The sequence below is a fragment of the Molothrus ater genome, chromosome 3, assembly GCF_012460135.2.
Source record: "Molothrus ater isolate BHLD 08-10-18 breed brown headed cowbird chromosome 3, BPBGC_Mater_1.1, whole genome shotgun sequence".
Lineage (NCBI taxonomy): Eukaryota > Metazoa > Chordata > Aves > Passeriformes > Icteridae > Molothrus > Molothrus ater.
In genome coordinates this window covers 98,580,930-98,603,678 of record NC_050480.2, presented here as the reverse complement: position 1 = coordinate 98,603,678, position 22,749 = coordinate 98,580,930, and the positions used below count along the sequence as shown (strand labels likewise).

The following is a 22,749-nucleotide window of genomic DNA, read 5'->3' as shown; positions in this document are numbered from 1 at the left end:
AAATTCTGAAAATAAAATATAAGTTACACCACGTAATTTAGTAGTCACTGCTACTCGTATTTGCAAAGTATATAATCCATTATTGCCCTATTTAAACAACTTCCTTCAATCACTTTCTCCTTGCTTTTCAAAACAAATCCATCTTCCCCAGAAGCATGTCTTGCAAAAGGGGACTGACCGCTGAGCTTCATAGGTGCTTTTAGGGAAGCAGACTACCTTAAAGGCTGATGATGTCAAGATGAGTGTGGGTTATACCCAAAGTGAAAAGCAAACCATGATGTTAGCTGCCAGGTGTGAGCAGCTATGAAATTTGTGTGTCACAGGGCAGGAATGAGTAAAGAAAATGTCTGCCAGGCTTCCAAGCAGTCAATTTCTATGGCTTTCCCTCCCCACCAAGGGAAATTCAGAAAAATTTCAATTATCTGTTGAAATTAATCTGAATTTCAGCAGACTAAGTACAATAAGTACTAAGTTCCATTCTTGAAATTCAGCTTTTCCCAGACAGGAATAACTGTGATTTGGACCAGGATGGTGCCAGGTCTGTGTGGACTGCATGGGGCTGGACACTGTTGGACTCATCTGCAGCCTTCTGAAGAAGCAGGGAGGTAAAAGGAACATGTTGCTTAGAGCATTGAGAAGGCTCATCATTCTTTCAACAACCTTTTATGTACAAGATAATATCCACAGTTCATCTATACAGTCATGTCATTTTACTCACCTAATCAGTAACATATACACAATAAGCATTTGCAAGAAACAGTCCTAGACTGTAATCTCTGAGTTCTGATTCAAATAAAACAATCTTTAATGTCTGTATTATACAATATAAGCCATATTTGTATGCTAATTAACTATGAAGGGGAGTATCAGAATCAATACAAAATTCAATAAATCTTGGTACATAGTTCTATAGATTATAACAGATAACACAGCATTCTATAATAAAAAAAAATTAAAAGGAACAAAGCTATGTTTTTTACAAGCCACCTCTTTCAGGTCTATATCCCTGTCCATGTTATGTACACAGACTGGACAAAGCTGTTCTCATTTCTTTTTTTTGCTTGTTGAAGGCTATTGACACTTAATAGAATGGTTATATAAAGTGTTTAGAAGGAAAAACTGTAAAAAAGAATAGTGTCAAAAAGCTCAAGGGTGTAAGCACTTGTATCAATGAGAGTATTTTTAATGAGAATGAAAGAAAGTAGAAAAGACAGTAACAGTCCTGATTTTTAAGTTATCCTGTTTTTACCTTGTAGTTTAAAAAACAGAACCACCTCTTGCCTATGATTTAGGACATCAAAGCTCTAATGCATATGCAAAATAGAGAAAAAATTCCTAATCTAGTAACCAGAGGAGACAGCAGAGATGGTTTATGATATTTTTATCACTGTGATTCTTAAAAGTTAATACCTGAATGAAAGACATGAAATAGCATCCTCATTTGCTTTCAACCTTATGAATTTCTGTTTTGCACAGAGGCATATTGTCACACACAAGAGTACATGCCCTCATTTGGAAGGACACCATAGTTCTGACTAGGAAAATTTCTGATGAAACACTGTACAGAAAGACAAGAGAGGAGACATTGTCTCTTTGTTATTTGGGGGTTTATCACAACAGTGGCCAGTGTTTTCTTTTTCATGCAGGATTTAGACCCACGACCATTTGCTAAATGTACTTAGAGAACATATTCCAAACAAAATGCTGTGGGGAACTTGAAGGGTGTGAAGATTTATTTCTTCATCAAGCTTGGACAAGAAGATGACACTCAGCTTCTGTTGTAAATAAAAATGGTTGCAGGTCTCTGCGAGGATAACAAATTGAATTTTGTGTTCAGAGTAAGTTTTACTGGCAAAAGCTTAGATGCCTGGGACTTGGGGCAGATAATTCATTAGACAGTGGGTTTACTGTTGTACTTTTGTAACTTTGAGTGGGATGTGTGCTCATTAAGGGGTTAGTGGTGGAGGTGAGTGCAGGGTTCAGATCTCATGGATCTTTAACTAATGATCTAGTAGGTTAACACCAGCTTTCGAGGATAGTGGTTAAGCAAGCACATGAACATTAGTTGACCTATTCTATAAATTCTAGGGAAAAAAGTCATATGTTAAAAGCCATATATAATATCCTCCAAGAATCTAGGACATGTACATCCTATGACTGAAATGATATTCTCTCCCGAAAGACTTCATTATCTACAAATGCAATTCACCTCTGTTTTCTGTGGCTTTCCACTTTGCCATGTTCAAAACTATCATACTCCAGAACAGAATCCTAATGTACACCACTGCCCCTGTATAGCTTTTATTTCAATCAATGCATGACCAACAGCAATGTAAATATGCAAAACTGAAATCAACTGAGGTTTTTAAATGTATTCAGAAACAATGCATTCCAGCATTTTTCACAATCTCTTGTAGAGTAAATGTTGGAACTAGCTCATCCATATTTGTGACAAGATTAATGGAAATCTCAAAGTCACAAGTAAGACACAACCACCATATCTCTCTACTTCCCAGTCCTGTATTTTCCTGCAGATCATCTTTCTTAGTACACTGTTTCAGCATTCAGGGTGTGACAACTCACTCCAAATAAGCTGTCAAGTTTAATTGAGCTACTCTGAAAAAAAAAATAAAATCTTCCATTAAGAAAATGCTTTAAAAGCATAAAAGAAAGCAAGGTATCTGTCTCTCTAGGGATTTTTTTCCTTTTTTTTTTCTGTAACCATTGTTGAAATCATCTAAAATGGTCACCCTGTGTAAGGAAGAAAGCAAAATCAACACAAACAATTCCTTAGATTTGAAAAGGCATAGAGGGCAGTTTACCTGCAATTGTCAACATTACTTCTTCCCACAGCATTAGAGAAGCTGAAAGGTCCGGCGTTATTGATTTCTACGACTTTTATACAGCCAGTGAAATTGTAGACAGGTCCAGAAACCTACAAAGGAAAAAATGCATACAGTTCTTTTTCTTATTGACATTATGATCAAGGTGTTTATTTTTCTATGAAGGAATACAAGTCATGGGGAATGGTAAACAGGGAAGATTTGAAATTTGTTAAGTGTATTACTTCCCTGCTTAAAAGATTTCTAGTACCCTTAATCATGTTTCAAAGATGCCTAAGGACCTACTAAAAATGGGAATCACTGCAGGGGCACTGAAAACACAGAGAACAGTAAGTTGTTATGCACTGCCAAGGACCCATTTTTAACAATGAAGTCAGGTTTAGATAGTTGCAGAAAGAAAAAAAAATATTTTGAGGAACAATTTGCTGAAAGCATAATGGAAAGCATTAAATGCTTTTTAAAGCCCAACAGGAGCATTAAGCCTGCCAGAAAGGCTTTAGGGATAATAGACCAGCTAAGTGTAAAGGGAATGTTCAAAGAGACAAGGCTCTAGCAGGAAATGTAAATGACTCACCAAATCAAAATTTAATAAAGAGTAGTTCTGGGAGGTTCCTGTGACTGAACCCCTTTTTAGTCTGGGCATATCAGAGATCTGTCTTAAATTGAATTACTTCTAGAAAATGTTTTAAAAAAACCGCAAAAAGTGAACAGTGGCAAAAAAGGAGAAAGATGTTATGTTTGCCTGGGATTCTTATGGGAATTTACTGCGGTCATCACTTAAAATGGAATCCAAACCATGGGAATGGTAGACGTGTATTTTTAGGGCAAGGGGAAGGGGGGCTTGGGATTTTGCTTTGTATGATTTTGAAAATGGGGACAAGACTAGGGCATGCAAGGACATACCTCAAACTACAGATCAGTAAGTCCCAATTCCATCAAGACAGTGATTATGAATTACACTGAAGAACAGAATTAACATATATGTAAATGAATGTAACGTACAGGGGAATAGTTGAGAGGGTTTCTGAAAAGAGAAATTGTAACTCACAGGAGGAACACTCACTATGAGAAAAAGGATGCCTTGGCACATAGTCTTTGATTTCCAAAGGAATTTAACAAGTTTCTGTGTTAAAAGATTTTAAAGTAACTCAGTCTCCCTGGGATAACAAGGAAGGCCTTCAATAAATTAGAAGAATGGTTAAAACAGAAGCAGAAAAATTGTGAGCAAATGGTGAGGTTTCTCAATATGGAGAGTCCCTAGAAATTCTCTCTACAAGTCTGTATGAGGGTCTGTGGTCTTCAATGTATTTGAGTGGCTCAATGTTTTCTGAACTACTCAGGATAGCAGAACCAAAATCCTGAGAAAAGGATTTCACAATGTGTAAAAGTGTCACGATATACAAAATTATAAGGCATGTAAGGATGATTATACATATGAGAGTTTCTGAACAGAGGAACAGTACAGACCAGGGATCTTCAGTCCGGAAAACTCACTGTCAATGAGAGACAGAACAGAGCAGTATGCAGATGAATAAAGAGCTTTCAGTTTCTCAAAATACAGAATCAAAAGGACATGAAACTACATAAATTAGTGCAAAGATAAAAGCAAGGTAAGGGATTTGCTTTTCATACAACTCAAAATTAAATTGTGGAACTCTGCTTAGCATGTTGGGGATGGTACAAGTGTAAATGGGGTTAAAAATCAATCATATTAAAGGGAAGAAGAGCTGTCTCCCTACCCACAGACAGATAGGCTGCACAAATACAATACAGTTGAAGCAAGGAGAATTGCTTTTCTCTGCACTGCTCAACGACTCTGGAACATAACACAGCATGCCATGCCATACACTATAAACAGAATGAACTGGCCTTCCAACCCATGGGAGGGCTCAAAGAGTTCACTAATAGTTTATTGTTTATTTCCTTAGCAGCAAAGGCTTACAGGAATTTAAGAATTTAAAAAAGATATGTTATTACACTGCAAAAATATGGAGAGTTATGTAACCATCTATAAGATGGCATTTAAAGTCAGCACAGTTCAAATGTGGCAAAGGGAAGATGGTTTCTCTGTGGAATAAACACAGAGGATTACAATAAAGCTTCCTGGATCTTAAAAAGAAAAAAGAAAACCTTATTCAAGAACTGGATATGAACACTCTGCTCCAAGTTAGCTTTGTACATTAAGAAAACAATACTATTTGATATTTCACAAGGTCTGACAGAGGTTATTCATATGGATTACAGACAATAGAACACTCTATTCCTCCTTTTCCAGCCACTCTGGCATGGAAATAAGTGTGATGGACTGCCAAGATGGACATACACTCAGCAGCCTGCTTTTGCTGCCATCATTATAATAAAATATACCAGGTAATCTTCAAAGATGTCTTACCCTACTAAGCTTCACGTTTTAATTTTTATAAGAGATGCTTGTTATTTTTTTTCCCAGCCTTTTATAAGTAGTAAGTAAAATAATTTTCAATTTAACAGGATGAAGGATCTGTTATAAATTTATTATGAACACAGACAGAAATGGTTACAGGATTCTGAACTGGAAACTACAGACATTGTGATCAAGGTATTTATTTTATTATATTTTATTATAATATTATATTAAAATTATGTTATATTATTATTTTATATATTATATAAAATATTATTAATTTATTACAACTTATAATTTATTATAACCTGTAACATTCCTCGCCCCCAACAAACAATTGAACAGTGTTTTAATATTGGCTGCATAAATCAGCTTGTTAAAGCTGTGCTCCTTTTTTTCTCCCTGAGCCTCATATGACTGTCTCAGTCATACGATGCATGTGTTTTAACAAAAGTCCTCTTTCTCAGGATTGTAAAAATGAACAAACAAAATAGAAAGCAAAATAAATCAATAAATGCAAAGAGCAGATACCATACGATTTTATGATAGCTACTGTGCCAAGCTAAGTTAATCCAAGATGCTGGTATAGGGAAAATTCACTATGTCAACCTGTGGTCCATTTTGCACACTGAAGAGCAAATTATTTTGGAACTCAACATTTAGCTGCATATTTCCTCAAACACTCTATTGTGTGAATATTTTAACAACCTCGTTTCCTTCCCCTCACTACTGGCTGGCCGCCTAATAATTTCTCTCACATTGATATATGTGCACATTTTGAAGGTAATGCACTCCTGTAAATCAATCTTAAAATTATTACTTCTTTGTTTTTACCTATAACTACATTATAAACATTTTGGTCAAACAATTACTTGCATTTGTTCTGCTATGCTATCTCTACAAAAAAATCAATATCTTAGAGGTATATAGGAATAAGAGCTATCGATATATATAATCAAAAATAAGCAGCTTTTATTCTTCTACTTTTGAGAACAGATACCTTTTGTGTTTAGCAGAATATTAAAATGTAGACTTCACATGTAGTTGAGTTCCCTTCAGTTTGCAAAAATGCATTAATATGCTGACAAACTGTAACACTTAAATTGCCTGAAAATGTCAGGGCCACAGCAACACCAGAAATTTAGTTTAATAAAATTCGCTATTCACAATCTATTCAGATATGTTTGACATATAGTAACCATGCTCTTTAAACGCCCTTTATACTTGACAAAAATGAGTACTGATACTTACCTTGTAGGAAAAGTTCACACATATATGCCAAATAATTTATTAACATCCCTTACTGACGAGCCCAAATTAAGCTGCTGCTAGATAGAATTAACCTAGCATGAGTTCCTAATGAAATGAACTTACCTGCTGTCAATTCACTACAGATTCATAAATAATAAAATAAATTTTTGTCTTATGATCTGAGCATTTATTTGAAAAGTATGATTAACTAGAAAGAAAACAAAGAATAGCACAATCTTTCCTCATTTGTCTCCAGTCAGGATAAATGTTATGTACCTTAAATATTCTCACTATAGATATTACAGTGTACCAGAATACACTATTTTGGTGTCTTTCACATCTTTGTGATTCCTGAAATATGTCTGATTTTGGAGTCTGATTAGTAGAACTCTCTTCAATAGACTACAAAACACTTTAAATGCAATATTTCAAACTTAAATAAAATAACTCAGGTGAACAGTTTTGAATATACTAATAAAATTTTAACTTGTATTTTCTAAAACCATGGTGAACCATTTGGAAATTGATAACTCAAAAAGCACCTCAACTTAGATAACAGCTTCTACAATTTTGTTTTCTGCTAGCGATTAGAATCATATGAAACAGTCATAATGAACTCTGAAATTATGCAAGCCATAATCTCACTTCTGTATTTTCTTTAAATTTGCCATGAAAATTTGGCTAACCATCTCAGTTATAACCTGCTTGAAGCCATCTGCAACTGAACTTCAATATCAATCCCACTAAAGAAAAATACGAAAATCAAAAGAAATATTTAAAAAAATCAAACCAAACCAAACCAAACAAAAAAACCCCATGTCTAAGTTCCATGTCCATGGGTGGTTGGGGTGGCAATGCTTCCCCCTAAAGAATAATTTGGAATTTGTTCTTTAGAGATCTCATTTTAAAACCCATTTTCCTCTCTTAGATACTGAATTACATATAGCAAAAAACAGAAATATGCAGACTATCAAATTAGCAGTAAAACAATCAGAATGGGCTTATTCCAATAAGACAGCATTCTGCGTTTATATTTCACTTACTGAACACTGAAACTTGCCTCCATTCAAGGCAACATGCTATATATGGGACATGTACTTTGTTCAAGCCCAAAAGTTTTCAAGACTTTGTTAAAAACCAACATTAGTGACTCAGACATCACCTTTCTGAAAAATGTTTCTTTCTGTCTTAATTTTTAAAAAATCAATTAATAAAACTTAAACCTAATTTGTTTTTACTCTGGTAGTTCAAGAAAAATCGACAAGGCTTGTCTGGTTTATTTGTAGCCCCTAATGAGAGAAAATGTACCTCACTTTGAGAAGTCCTGCTGAAGCAGACAGTGGCAAGGGAGTGTGTGTCTTTGATGTATCTATACTGTTCATTACTTCACTTCCTAATATTTACTTTTAATAACACTTTCATACTCAGTTCAAATTTTAAATCACAAGCATTTTTATTGTTAGATAACGGAGTATATGCCAAAGAGTTTAATGACATTTCAAAGTGTGTAGGAAAATGAAAAGTAGTATTAGCTCTCAAACAAGAGTAATAAAAGAAAACACTTAAAATATGGGAGAAGGAATATTGCTTCAGCTTATGTCCTAGTACTAGTGTAGTAATGGGAAGGCAAAATGGGAATATGACCTGGTAAAATTGCCTACATGCTATCATATCAATAAATTGGGTGAAACACAAAGGATCTTCTTCATCCTGACTCGTACTGACTATGAAATGAAATACCCCATCAACCTATACATAACACTGAAGTTTCATTCACTTCATATTTAAATATAATAGATGATTTTACACTCATATTGTGATTCTGCGCCAAGCATCCCAAAATAATTTTAATGAAGTTATACTAGCGCAACAAAAAAGGAGGTCAAGTGGTAAGTGAAATTCAGATTTTTTTCATCTACCTCTACAGAATCTTTTAAAGAATTTACCGTTATTACCCCAAATCTGCTTTTAGTGTATCTGCCATGGATATCGAATCCTATCACTAGAATTTAATAAAACAAGAATGGTAAAGGATAATAATATAGCAGAAGAAGGGGAGAAAATAAATCCCTAAACTGCTTAGTGTAGTAGAGGTATACATTACTGTTCTTCATGTCTCATTTGTTCTAGCCACTGAAATCAGGGGTTATAGAAGTAGCAACCCTGACAGTTCCGCTATGGGAAACCAGCAAGTGAATAGTTCTTCCAGCCTCATGTGCTGTACAGCAGGTAACTGAGGCTATCCTCTCTCATTGGGTCTGAATTGGCAAACCATCTCCTGCACTGCTGTGCTTCACAGTGGAAACCAGACTGGTCAAATGCCTGGTCCCAGACTCAGGGGCAACCAGCTCACCACACAGCTGACATCTCATTCCTCTTGCACCATTTCTTCATCTAAATTGACTGGCAGTCTAAATCTTGGGCATAAGAGCTTCACTGTAAATTCTCCATGATCCTGAGAGTTCCAGCTCAGAATGGTTCATTAAACCACGAAGGATTAATTAAAATCAGTAAGTCTGAAAGATTCAAGAGTACTGAGAAATTCCCTTCCCGTTTTTATGAAAGTTCATCCTTGGCCAAGATCCTTATCTTTTAAACTTGCTCTTGGCTTTCACTGTAACAAGTTCAATGCTGCATTTCAGAAGGGATATGAAAACTCTGATGGGAGGAAGAATATTCCTAAACTTTGTGGCTAGCAATATCTGTCCCTTTTGTAAACAATTTCAGTGTTTATGCTTATAACCATAGTGCATCTTTTGCATACTCCATCTGTTATTGCAATTCTTAATAAATTCAACTACTGTAATTTATCTTTTCTCAATTCTCTCTGGTTAATGTGCTACAACACCTTGTCCCTAAGAAAGCTGGAAAATATATTGGCCTGAGAGGACTAGAAAATGTAGAGTGAAATTTGGAAAATGGACTTACCTTTCTTGGATAGTGCAGACTCTATCAAACTGTGGAAATCAGTTCATCTCCCTGCATTTCACCTTTGCAGAGTGACACTGAAGTCACATATGCTGAACACCATGCTAACAAATTACAGTACTCCAGCACTTAGGGAGAGGTGTTCTGAGCTCATCACCATGAACTAGTTCTCAGTCCATGTCATTCAGTTCTCTAGTTCTGGTTCTTGTTCAATCAATAGCCAATTACTCAAATCTACAAACATTTAACCCAAGAGATGTTTGCATCGAGCATATGTGTTTATATGCTGATGGATTTGGTGATTCTCATGGGTCATTTTCAGTTAGGATATTCTATTTCTAAAGTGAGATTCAGTGTGAAACACTTGGTGAATTATAGATGTTGAGTTATGAAAAAAGGAAGAGTTCTAACAAGAAGTACATCTGCCTGAGTAGAAGAGATAACACCTTATCTAAAAAGCCAGGGTGTCTTCAAAATGAAAATATGCCCATAAAAATGAAAATGTTCTGATAAAATAGGCTTTTCTTTAATGTATATATATGGTATATGATATTCAGAAAGGCCTAATTTTGTCAGACTCCTAAGAAAATTGAAGACTCTCTTCTGAAGAAGAGTGAGAAGAGAAAAATTTCTTCGTGGTCTGTGCTTTTCTTTTATCATGCCAGTACACCTTTTAGAAACATATACAACTGGTTTGTCTGGTTTTGTACATCTTAAATACATTTTTTTCTTAGCACAATTTCTTAAGAGGTGTTGCAAGATAACAGTATTCCTCACACACTAGGTAAGGAATATATCTATCAGCTGGCACACTATACCTTTCAACAAATGCCTTCACTTCCCCAGAATACTCCAGAGATTCCAACGAGGCATATATCAGGACCAGGTAAGAAGTAGGGGTTTACAGGGTTAGGAACATGGTAACAAGGAGAGCTGCCAGACACATAACAAAGATTTTAGGAGCATGTGGGCATTCCAAGGTTACCATGGTGTTAGACACATGTATTTATGTGACCAGAGGTGTATCTGCAGTAGACAGATCACATAAAAACATTTACCATGATGTGCCAAGAAGATGATAAATCCACAGACTTCCAAAATGCATTTAATTATCTTACTATAGTAAAATAATATGAATTGTAGTGTTCTAAACCAAATAAACTCTAACAATAATAAAAAAAAAATTAAAATTTTGTTAATTTTTAATGAAACAACTGACAGGTTACCACTCTTTTTTGTCTGCTCTGTCTTTCAGTTAGGCATTACTGCCCTTATGACAAACGTAGCAGAACGTGAAAGGGTATCTATAATTCATCATATTAACATAGATTTAGATTAATGGCAGTTTAACTTGGCACAGCTGAGAAGTGGACATATAATCTGGTGGTTTATATCTCTGAGGAAATAAAAACTTTCAGTAAGCAGTTGGATTTGGTTACCTAATTCTTTGGTTTATCTTGAATTTCTTTTTTGAGAGATGCAGTCCTGAGAGACCTATGACAATATGTGTTTACGTGGAACTTTGAATTGTACTACCTACTCACTGCCAAAGACTGGTGTTGATTTTTGTGGAGCATTTCCTTTTGCTCTAGCTCTAAATATATTTTTCCCTACCTTGACTTAAAGACACACCTAATTCTAAAATCCTCATACTTAGCCTGAGCTTCATGCTCTTTGACTCCTTGCCTAAAGCATTTACAAATATTTGGAATTTATAGTCCCCAGGAAAACCATAGTAAATAAAAAAGATCAAGTTCACATATAGCTACATTATGTACTATATGATCTAGAGGAGAAATCAAATGTTCTAAAACCTGGAAGTTTAAACTAAGTTCTTCACTTATAAAAAAGAAAACACATATTAAAATAATAAAGCAGGCATGGCAAATTCTAAACTGCTCCTTTACTTGCTTCCAACACAGATTCTGGAAGTGACTTCCCTCCTCTCCCTCCCTAAGATTGCTCTAAGCCTCAATGCTCACCTGTTTTACTCTGCTCAAGATGAAATCTCACCTCTTTCATTTTTACTATCAACATACCTCAGGCTGTTATGCAGGACAAACACCTCAAGGTCAGTCACTTGCCCTTTCCAGAGATTGAATACATTTGCATTCCTTCATTCAAGTATATTCCTTCTTACTGAAAAAAACTTTCCAAAAGTCAAAAAAAGTCAATGCTATTAAAACCCCTTTGAATGAGATTAAAAAAACCCCCATGTTCATGCAATATGCATGCTATTAAGATAAAATTATTTAATTTTCTATTCAGTCTTCAGAAAGATTACAAGTGTCATTAGTAACTGTATGAAGATCTAGTACTCAGAGTACTCAGAACCCTCCTTTCCACTATTCTGCAGCCAATGAGGCTTCTACTGCCACATCAAAGTGCATCTGACCATGTGAAATAATTGATATTTCTTCTCCTATGATTCACTTAGAAACAGACATATTAGGTGAGGGTAAAGAACCATCTTCAGCAGACACTGAACCTGTATCCTACATCTCCATAGTAGCAACCAATACAGGATGCTAGGAAAAAGAACAGTAACAGATCACACCATCGCTGAGGTTGGAAGGCACCTCTGGTAGGTTGCTTCATTCAACCCCCTACTGAAGAAGTGCCACCTAGAGCCAATTGCTTGGGATCAAGTCCAGACAGGTTTTGAATATCTCCATGAATGGAAACTCCCATACCAATCAGAGCAACTTGTGCCAGTGCTCAGATACCCTCACAGTGGAAAAGTTCTGATACTCAGATGACACTGCCTGGGCTTCATCTTGTGCCCATTGCCTCTGGTTCTGTCTCTTGGCACTGCTGAAAAGAATCTGCCTTTGCCCTTTTTGCAACCTTTCTTCAGATGTTTGTAGAACATTTGTGAGTTTTCCTCCAGAGCTTTCGCCGGGCTGAACAGTCCTGGCTCTCTCAGCCTTTCCTAACAGGAGAGATGTTCCAGTTCCCCAACCAACTTTGTGGCCATGTGCTGGTGTCTCTCCGGGAGCTCCACGTCTCTCGTATTGAGTAGCCCAGAACTGGACACAGCACTCCAGATGTGGCCTCAGCAGGGCTGAGCACAGGATAGAGATCCCCTCCCTCAACCTGCCAGCAGGAGCACATGCCAGCAGTGCTTCTCCTAATGCAGTCCAGGATACCATTAGCCTCCTTTGCTGCAAAGGCACACTGCTGGCTCATGTCCATTTTGCTCTCCACCAGGACCTCCTAGTTCTTTACTGTAAGAAATCTACATACTCTTTCCTGTAAAATTGTACAAATCACAGGATGCCTGATGATCTCAGATATTTCTTCATTCATGCTAGTAGACTTTCCATGTGATGATTTGGCTATTAGAATTTCAGCAGCCATAAAGAATAAACTTTCATATACGAATACACACACACACATGCAGATGTGCATGCACACACACAGTGGCACAGGGGTTTGCATTCATACACTCAATTATGCTACAAACCAGGAATCTCTTTAAACATCTGGATAATCAAAATCCCTCTCTTCCAAACCCATTAAAGGATTCCAAAGTACTCTGCTGTATGGACATACCGGATGGACAGTAGGTTCTAGAATGGAAAAATAATTTTTATTTTCACAAACTGATTGTAAGACAAAATCAATAGCATTATTTTTCAGATCTGGCTTACCTCCGGGCTCACTAATGCCAAAGATCATTAGCTTATGTGAATAGTCAGGATATTCCTATTATTTCAGGTTTACATTGGCATTTAATCTTATAATTAACTTGTGTTACTTTTTAAATACATTCTATATATGTCCTTTGTTTTAATTTTACCTCTCTTATTTTCTTCCCATACTATTCAGCCCATGCTGTAAACAATTGTCTGTAAAGCAGTATTCTGTAACCTGGTTTAAGAATCAGTATAATGAGATGTGACACAATCACATATAACTTTTTTCTGTTACTATTATCCACAGAGAAAATGGCTTGCTGTATTTCTATATATGGTTCTCAGAAATTTGTAATCACAAACACAGTAAAGTAAAATCCAGGTAAAGAGAGATTTTTTAAACCATGGAAGAGAGAGACAGGCATCAACAGAGTAACTTATCTTTACTCATTTTTGCTTTCAAAAAATTACCCTTAATAATGATAAAATTGGAAATTAAAGATTTTGTGCTACTGTTCCCCACAGTTCCATTTCATTAAATGATTCTTCCTCCTACTCTATTCTTTCATTTCCAAATCTCATTTCATTTAGGTGAAAAAGCACAAAATAATATTTGCATTTCCAATGTAGAACAGCTGCCAGTTCCTTTGTTCTGCTCTTTTTTTTATGTTGCACACCAAGAATCACAAATTTACAATGTGATCATCATGTTCTTCTCTTAATAATGACTCTTTATATTACAGCAGCTTTGTCAGCCTCTACCTTCAGAGCAGAGTGCATTTCCTGCTGGCTTGGCAAATGTGTTGTTTGACCACTGCTCAGGCTGAGATGTTCCCTGCATGCCCAATAGCTACATTCAGATGCTTAGTTTAGAGTGAAGCCATTAAGCAAACAGCACTGAAAGGCTTATTTGCCAGGGATTAGGAATGGCCTCTATTTACTGCAGTTTTCTGTAAAATCTGCCTCTGCTACATTGTTTGCTATTGGGAAAAGGAATGAAACAACACAGCAAAATGTCAAAGCTGTCAAGGAACACAAAGTCAATTTATTGTTACTGAAATAATGGAAACTGCTACGTAGAAGATCAATGAGAATGGGAGATCCTGTACTGAGAATGAATGCAGAGAGAGATTGCTGTTATTATTAGAGTAGGTTCTAGGCAAAATCACATAGCTGTGAGACTAATTTAGCATGCATAACAGGAAACCAAATGCTTTTGAATTTGGTAGTCTCTATTCCTCAACAAAAAGTTTTATGTCTTTTTATTCATAAACTAAACTCTCAGCCTAAAAAAAACACCCCACAAACCTTACACTGTAGATTGATAAATGTCAAGGACACTACAGAAACACTAATCACTCAGATTAACTCTGGAAAGAGCAAACAGGAATCACCATAATTTAAACAGAGTCTAGACAAACAAAACTAAATCTTCAGTGATGGTTTTCTTTTTTGGAAGGAAAAACCACAAAATTAAAGAGATCAGATAAAGAACTGAAAAAATCAAAGATGGAAGGTGTGAAATTTCCTTAATTAAAGTTGCATGAGTGTCTGGAAATCACCTGCTGGAAGAGGTGAATTATATACTGGGAATAATGAATACACAGAAACTCACACACAAGGAAACAGCAAAGAATATAATATATATTGGAAGCAGAAAGCATAAAGAATACAATATATGTTGGAAGTAGAAAGCATAAAGATTAAACAAAACTTGTCAAAAACTCAAACTGAGCTGGACCTTACACGAGTTTCAAACACATGGAGGAAAGAAGAGTGACAGGCTACAAATGAGAAACAGGACCAAGTTACAAATACTGCAGCTTTCACCAAAACCCTTTGTCTTCTTAACACTGGAAAAACAGTGCTAAAACTTCCAGGGTCAGGGTTTTGCTAGACAGTTGTGTATCAGTGTGATTTTGTAATAGGCTGCATATTTCATTTGCTGCTATTTAAAATTAGCATAACGGTCCCTTAAGCATAAAAAATACAATGTTAGAAGGATAAAATAAGATTGGTTTCCATAATGAGCCAAAGAGTGGGCTCTGATTAAAAAGTATAAAAAGTTTCTGGGTCACAACCCAGATGGAAGACAATAGGCATCACAGGAAACTAGCAGACTGCAGCTTCAGCAGAGAAATTGAAACTACTCTTAGGAGAAAAAGAGCAGAGAATCTGGGCTCAGAGATAATGAAGAAGAAAATAGGATCAAAGAAGATGCAAATTCACTAAATTTCACAAAGGAAGTGAGAAACTAAAAACCCACCTGCAAGATCATGGTGGGTAGGTGATGCTTGTCTAGTCATTTTTCTTCCACTTTGTCTGACTTCATTCTAAGCTTTTTTTATGAAGATGCTAAATGTTCTATTTTCTATACTATTCTTCCAAAACTTGGGATGATACTTATTTTGAAGACTTTTGTCTTTGGTTAAACAAAACCATGCATAACATAGCCAGATAGCTTCCTGCAATTTAGGTCAGATCAAGAGACTACCAACTGTGAGGGTATTTATGCATCCCTGTGTTAAGATTCCAAAAGAAAACCCCAGATTTCAACATTCATTTCACTCAATGATTAGGAAAGTTATATAACCTCATATGACTATTGTCATACAAAATATGAAAAGAGGACTTTCTTCTGGCTGTCCTAGTATTTCTTTATAAAGAGGTTGTTAGTTCCTTGCAGAAGGAATGCTTCTTTACCAGCTAGTCAGACAGGGCTCTCACTTCTGGAAATACCTTTAGCACACTGAGTAGTCAGGCCTACAAATTATCAATGACACCTAACAGAAGTATAAGAGAAAATACTGTGTATGATTCTTTGTGAGCACGACACAAATTAGCCACAGGCGTCCCTCTGAGGTGGCAGTGCAGTTGAGGGGATATAGTGGGTAGAGCCCATCTGGAATATAAGATCCCTCCACTCTCTTGTTCCCACCCCCCATCAGGATGATAGAGAGAAGGGAAAAAGTGAGGAAACTGGTGAGATGTCATTAAGACAGTTTAGCAAATGAAGAAAAAAAACGGTGCAAAAGCAATCACCACCAGCAGGCAGGGGCCCAGCCATTCCCTGAGCAACAGCTACTTTGGAAAAACCTCTTCCCATTTTATCACTGAGTGTGATGATACATGGTATGGGATATCCTTTTGGTCACCCAGGATCAGCTGTCTCAGCTGTGTCTCTTCCTAGGCTCTTGACCACACCCTGCCTCTACCCCTACTGAGGGGTAAGAGCAAGGAACAGAAGGAATCGATGCTGTGTAAACAGTGTTCAGCAACAGCCAAATCTTCCCTATATTGGCAACACTGCTTGGGTCACCAGTCTGTAACACAGCACCTACAAGCTGCTGTGAAGAAAATTAGCTGCATCCCAGTCAGATCCAGTTGGGAGAATTAATACATATTGACACATTGCATTTATCACATAAAGTTTCACAGATAAATTATAATGGAGTTGATGCAATGCTTACTGTGAGTCATTGCATAAAAATACAATTGCCACTAAAGAGGTTAGAGAGATGCAAAGTCATACAAATGCTAGCAAAAATGGTGAGAGAGGTAAGAAATAAAAATCCAAGATACTGTATCAGAATACTGTAAAAAAAAAAAACTGCTGTGAGAGCAAAGATTTTTTTTTAATTGTTAACAATTCAGGAGGCACTACATGGTTATGGAAAATTAAATAAACTACCTTAGTGTACCTCATAGCAACATGGATGTTTTTGGTAACTGAGTTTGTATTTATCAGAAATGGCAACAATTTGCTTCACTTCCCATCCAAAGCACAGAAGTTTAATTGGTAAAAGTAATTTTCAATGGGATTTAGCAGCAAATTGTCTTTTTTTTTTCTGAAAAGAAACTCATGGATTTGCATTTTAATGGGATGAAGTTATACACCCAAAGCTTCATGTTTGTGGCATAAACCTCTCTACTGCTGAAAGAAGTTTGAGAAAATCACACATACATAAAATAGGAACAGATGAATATTCAGATCAGTTTTTATCTATTAAAATGTGATAAGAATTTTGCATAGCATGCTTTTTTTCTCATATAGATTGAGTATTGTGGTTAGATTGCTACAGACGATGCCTCAAAATTTACCATTATCAAAAAACCAAGTTAACAGATGAGTAAATTGATAGTTAAGGACGATCAGCTCTTGATTTTAGCTGTCTGTTGTGGAGAATGCATAAAGAAACTCAAGGCAATATTTGTGCAGTCTTGTCAATTGCATAAAGAACCAGCCTTCAAGAAATGAACCTACAGTTACAAATACAGAATTAAAAGAGTGGGTGACAAATCTAGGCAACTGTTGGTTGAAACTGTTGATTATTGTGATTACTTTGTGTAATCACTGCATTAGTTGCCTGACTAATACATTTATGCTGGCAAATATATCTCTGACTTGTCAAATGTCTGGTTTCTCCTGAAGCTGAAAGGGTCCTGCCTAAACTACATGGAATTAATTGCTCTTGCACACACCCTTTAGGTTTACACCAGCAGGTTGTATCACCTCAAGAACTACAAAGGATGATTAGAGGCCATGACCTGCTGTCTGCTGGTACACGGTCAACACAGCTACCTTTTCCAAGAGGTAAATTCTAGCTCTTTGTTCTTCTTCATTAGCTATAGGGAGTGTAGCAGCCAATATTCATGACCCTTAGATATAATTCTACCTTGAAAAAGAGACTGAAAGGAAGGGGTAAACAAGACCGATAAGCCACACAAAATTTATGTGTGAAACCCTTTTTTAAGGAAAGTGTGCCTGTATACATTTTCAGTACCAGCAGATAGTCTGCCATCAAGCTTGTTACATAAGATCCCAGAGTACACTTATTCAATGGATGATTACAGCCTTTCTGCCCAGGTGTTGGGACTCTGCTTGGAAACAGTGCAATATTGAAGTCAGTGTCTGGAAGGAGCTCAAAGTGTTCAGATGACAGATGTCTGGGATCAAGCACTGAAGAGCATTGCTGCATTAAGTCACTTCACTGTAGTTTAAGCTTTAAGCTTTGCTGGAATGGACTGATACCAAACACATCCTCTAAGGGCTCATGAAAGTTGTTTGCTACCTGTTCAAGCCTTACTTCTTATTTACATCAACCAGGCCTTCTGAAACTTTTAAAAAGGATCTCAAAGAGTCACACAGAGAAATTAATGAAATGCCAACCTCACAGATCATGCCATCTGTTGAGATCCATTTCTTCCAGAAAAACAGCAATTATTTCTTTTTGTTGTTTGCATAACACGAGGTCATAAACCTATACCCACAACTCTCAAAGGTATATTCATTTTGAATTGCATCAACTTTTAAGACATCAATGTAAAGGCATAGCTCCATCAAACACTACAGATCCTGTGTAGCAGCCTGCTTGAACATGCTGTCCACCCCATAATGCTGCCTGCTGCCAATTTCAAGGTAACAATCATCTTTTTAAAAAGAGCTTCCAGACTGGATATGAATGATAGGCAAGCAAAGGTGAAGTACCTGACATGCTTCCTGAGAAGATCTTGCACATACACACTACCACATTTCCAGGAAAATCAGGAAATTTGGGAACATGAGAAGCTATTGGATAAAAAAGGCTGAACATGATCAGCAGAAAAAGTCATCCCAAATGTCTGTAACTGCCCCGGATTTTGCACACTGAATAGGAAGAAGAGACAAATGGTTAATGTAACTAAGGGAACCACAGCTGTCAAAGAGAGAAAGCATCAAAAAGACACTGAGAGTTTTATCTCAGGACAACTGCCATATCAGTGCACACATCAAGATAAGGTATCAAGGAGATGTCTTGCCAACAAAAATGGGCTGTAGCTATCGCCAGGAACCTGTGGTAATGTGCAGGAACTGTGGAATAATGAAGTGGCAACATCAACCAAAAACTGAAGACCTTAACATCTGATCAACCTGGCAGCTATGGGAAAATTAAAGTCCTCAAAGATTAAAGACAAAAACTGATCCTGCATGCTTGCCAATATCATTCAAAGACAAATGATCACCTGGATTTGAACATTCAAATTCATAAAAGCAATTTGCATGCAAATTCAAAACAATGCTATCCCTTTTTAAAATGTTCTTCAAAATAAGGAAATAATCTCCACAGAAACAGAATAATAGCTTTGTATATCATCAAATCATATTTTTGCATATCACTGAAACAGCATCTTTTTTCTGATAAAGTTAGGGTACTTTTGCATAGGGCCCCTGTGAGAGTTGATGAGCAGAAGTGGGATAATATGACAGGAAGGCTTTAAAAACCCAAAAGAACTGTTACAGTTCTTTCAGTCTTTTCCTATATGAGAGATGTTCCAAAACCTTGATAATATTTCTCTCTACATGAGATGCTGCAGTAAGTCCAGTTGTTTCTTTTACTGGACAGGTACAGAATGGGTCCCATTAATTCATATACAAGCTCACCAGTACTGAATAGAGAGGATGAATCCCCACTCATGCACTGTGAGGATGCTTAACTGGCTCACAGACAGCTTGCTGCCCACCAGAAATCCAGGGTTCTCCTTTGTCAAGCTGTGCTCCAGTCAGCTGACACCACAATGTGCTTACACATGGGATTATAATTCCTCAGTTGCAGGATTTTGCAATACCCATTTTTGAAGTTCAAGAGATTTCTGTCAGCCCATTTCTCCAGTCTGTTGAGGTTCTTCTGGATGGCAGCACAGCTCTCTGGAGAATTAGCCACCTTCCAGTTTTGAATCAACTTTAGAATCTTGCTGAGGATGCATTCTGTTCTGTCATCCAGGTCACTAATGAAGATGTTGAACAGTATTTAACCCACCAGTAAATACTGGGGCACCTCGCTAGTTACTGACCTCCAACCAGACTTTGCATCACTGATCACAGCACTCCAGGCCAGTTCATTCAGACTTTTTTAAAGCCACCTCACTGAGGACTTCCATATACACCTGTTCTTTGTCAGTTTTTCCCATGATGATGTCATAGGAGACAGTGTCAAAAATTTTACTGAAGTTGTAGACAGCATCACTGTTCTCCCTTGTCTACCAAGCTAGTTACCTAACACCAGACACCGTGGGGCTGGTCAAGTACAATTTCCTCTTTTAAATCCATGTCAATAACTTCTAGTTACTTTCTTGACCTCCATGTGTTTGGAAATTGTTCCCAGGAGGATTTGCTGCATCACCTTCCCAGTGACTGAGGTGAGGTTGTCTAACCTATAGTTTTGCAGATCTTCCTTCTTGCCCTTCTCAAAGATGATGATATTTGTTCTTTTCCAGCTTTCAGGAACCTCTCCTAAGGTTTTGCCATGACCATTCAAAGATAATTAGCAGTGACCTCACAATGGCATCAGACAGTTTTCTCAGCACTCCTGGGTGCAACCCATGAAACCTCAGAGGCTTACATATGACCAGTGTGTTTAAGGGATCCATAACCAATCCTTCCCACAGAATCACAGAATTAACTAGGTTGGAACAGACTTTTGACATCAAGTCCAACCTATGACCTAACATCACCTTATGAATTAAACCATGGCATTAAGTGCCACATCCAGTCTGTTTTTAAACACCTCCAGGGATGATGACTCTGGCAGTGTTAAGTATTCCTTGCTCCAGAGTTTCCCTCTGGTCTTAGGGACCTTCCACTCCTGAAGGCTGGTTTTATGGTGTCCTAGTTTTGGCCAGGACAGGGTTGATTTTTGCAATAGCTGTGGGGGGCATGGCCAGGACCCTAATGTTATTCCTTACCCACTCACATCATTACCAGGGGAGAGGAAAAGCAACTCTCTCTCATTTCCCAGGAGAATGTTCCTTCAAGTTAAAAAAGCTTGTGGGGCAGAATGCTCTGGTATTTGTTTATTGTTGAGCATTTCATCTCAGTGCAGTACATTTTAAGTGGTTGCAGACATTCTTGTGTTTTAAATTTTGACTGAGAGGAAGAGCTTGAACAGACTCCCTAAAGGTACTGGAATAGAAAAAACTTCTGGTATCACAAGGAATACATGACATGCACTTTTTATCAAACAGATTTTTTTTACAGTATATCTATTTATCTGAACATGCCCACCAGTTGTCTTTAGAAATTGAATTATATCATACTATTTTCCTTTAATTTATCTTCTGTTTCCCAAATTCTTATTTCCCTCTATAGCAAATACTAGTAAAAAAAAAAAAAGAAATATTTCTTCCATATTAAACAGAAATCTGAATTCAAATCTCTTATTAAATTCTCCAAATACAGAGTTTGTTTACATCCCTCTACCCCATATGTTTTCTAGAAATTATCTCAAGAGAACAAGACTGAGAAATTTTCAGTGATGCCTTGGTATCAGTCTTTTAATTTGCTGAGGTTGCTGCATGGTTAGCTTCAAGCATTTAGTACACACAAGTCTGAGTTCAGGCACTGAAATTATGAAATAATTAAAATGCTTTTGAGAAAAATACTCCCATAAAGCCAAATTCTGAGGGGATTTCTGTGAGAGTGGCACAACCATCATCATTAAAGATGATGATGCAAAAGATTTGCAAAGATTTTTTTTTTTTTCTTTCAGACTAAGAATCTTTGGGAGTTTGATTTTCCCATGCACACAGAGCTTTGGTTATTTCTAGCTGCATAAAAGACCTTCTAGAGGACACAGTTAAAGCCATGCGTATCAAAATCTCATGCAAACAAGAAACAGAAATAAACTATTTGGCTCAGCATAGTGATTCTGCTGAGAGTTTTGGAGCACAAACTCAATGCTCTTAATGTTCTGATCCAGTGTGGCTGCTCTCAGCCAAAGCCCATTGCAGAGATGGCCCTGGGCCATGAACTTCTTAAAGTTCAGTGGCTTCTTTTCTGCAAAAATTTAGTGTAGCTATAATATCACCAGTTTGAGTGATTTGCAGGTCTGTAATAAGTATAATGATCTTGGCATTTTAGCATTATCTAATGAGAGTGAATTACATTTTTAATCTTGGTTATAGTAGTCAGTTTATATTGTGGACTGCTGATATATTATATATGTGGAATGCAAATGCCTTTTTTTAATGTAGAGATGTTGATATTAATAAGATTTTTGCACTTTTTTGAAGCACAGCCTTGTCAAAGTGATTCAATATTTATAACCTTAAGTGTCCCCTTTAATTTGATGCCGAAGATAATCAGTGAGAAAAAAACCCTTGATTTCTCATCCACAATAGTTTCTGGTCTGTGGACTTAACACAGTGAGAGATATTTCTTGCTTTCTCATTTGAATTTGTTTTGTTATGGTGTTAGGAGACTTTATTGAAAAGTTTACTACACATTTTTTTAAATATAATATCAGTATTGGTATTATATAATAATATAACATTAAATGCATGCATATGTAAATACATGTGTGTATAGGGCATAAGTGAAATTCTAACTTTGCTAAACCAACTCTGGTGAAATTTAAAATAGAAGCAGTAAAAATATCACGGCATACAGCTGGAGAAATATACATTTTTACAATCAATAAGTCTGATATTATAAACTTCAAAAATACTCATCTTAATATCTTCCTAATAAAATATGAAATGCAACCTATAACTAATAAAATCACCCAAATTAACATAACTTTTCAATATAGAGTTACCAAGAAGCATTCAGGAAATAGTATTGAAAATCTTTTTACTTACTTTTATGTCTTCCATTCTATATTTTTAATATTATAAATTTGGAATATATTAGACATACTAGAAACATTTATTGTACATTTAGATTAATAGT

The 22,749-nt window shown here is 36.5% G+C and overlaps 1 protein-coding gene across 1 annotated transcript in view; it reads right to left on the bottom strand.

Annotated features, from left to right (window-relative positions):
• EYS (eyes shut homolog) overlaps window positions 1–22,749 on the bottom strand; it is a 797,164-nt gene that overhangs the window by 261,912 nt on the left and 512,503 nt on the right. The window contains exon 35 of the mRNA XM_054514337.1: window positions 2,823–2,935. Within this exon, the coding sequence (XP_054370312.1) occupies window positions 2,823–2,935 (113 nt within the window). The remainder of the gene's footprint in view (window positions 1–2,822; window positions 2,936–22,749) is intronic.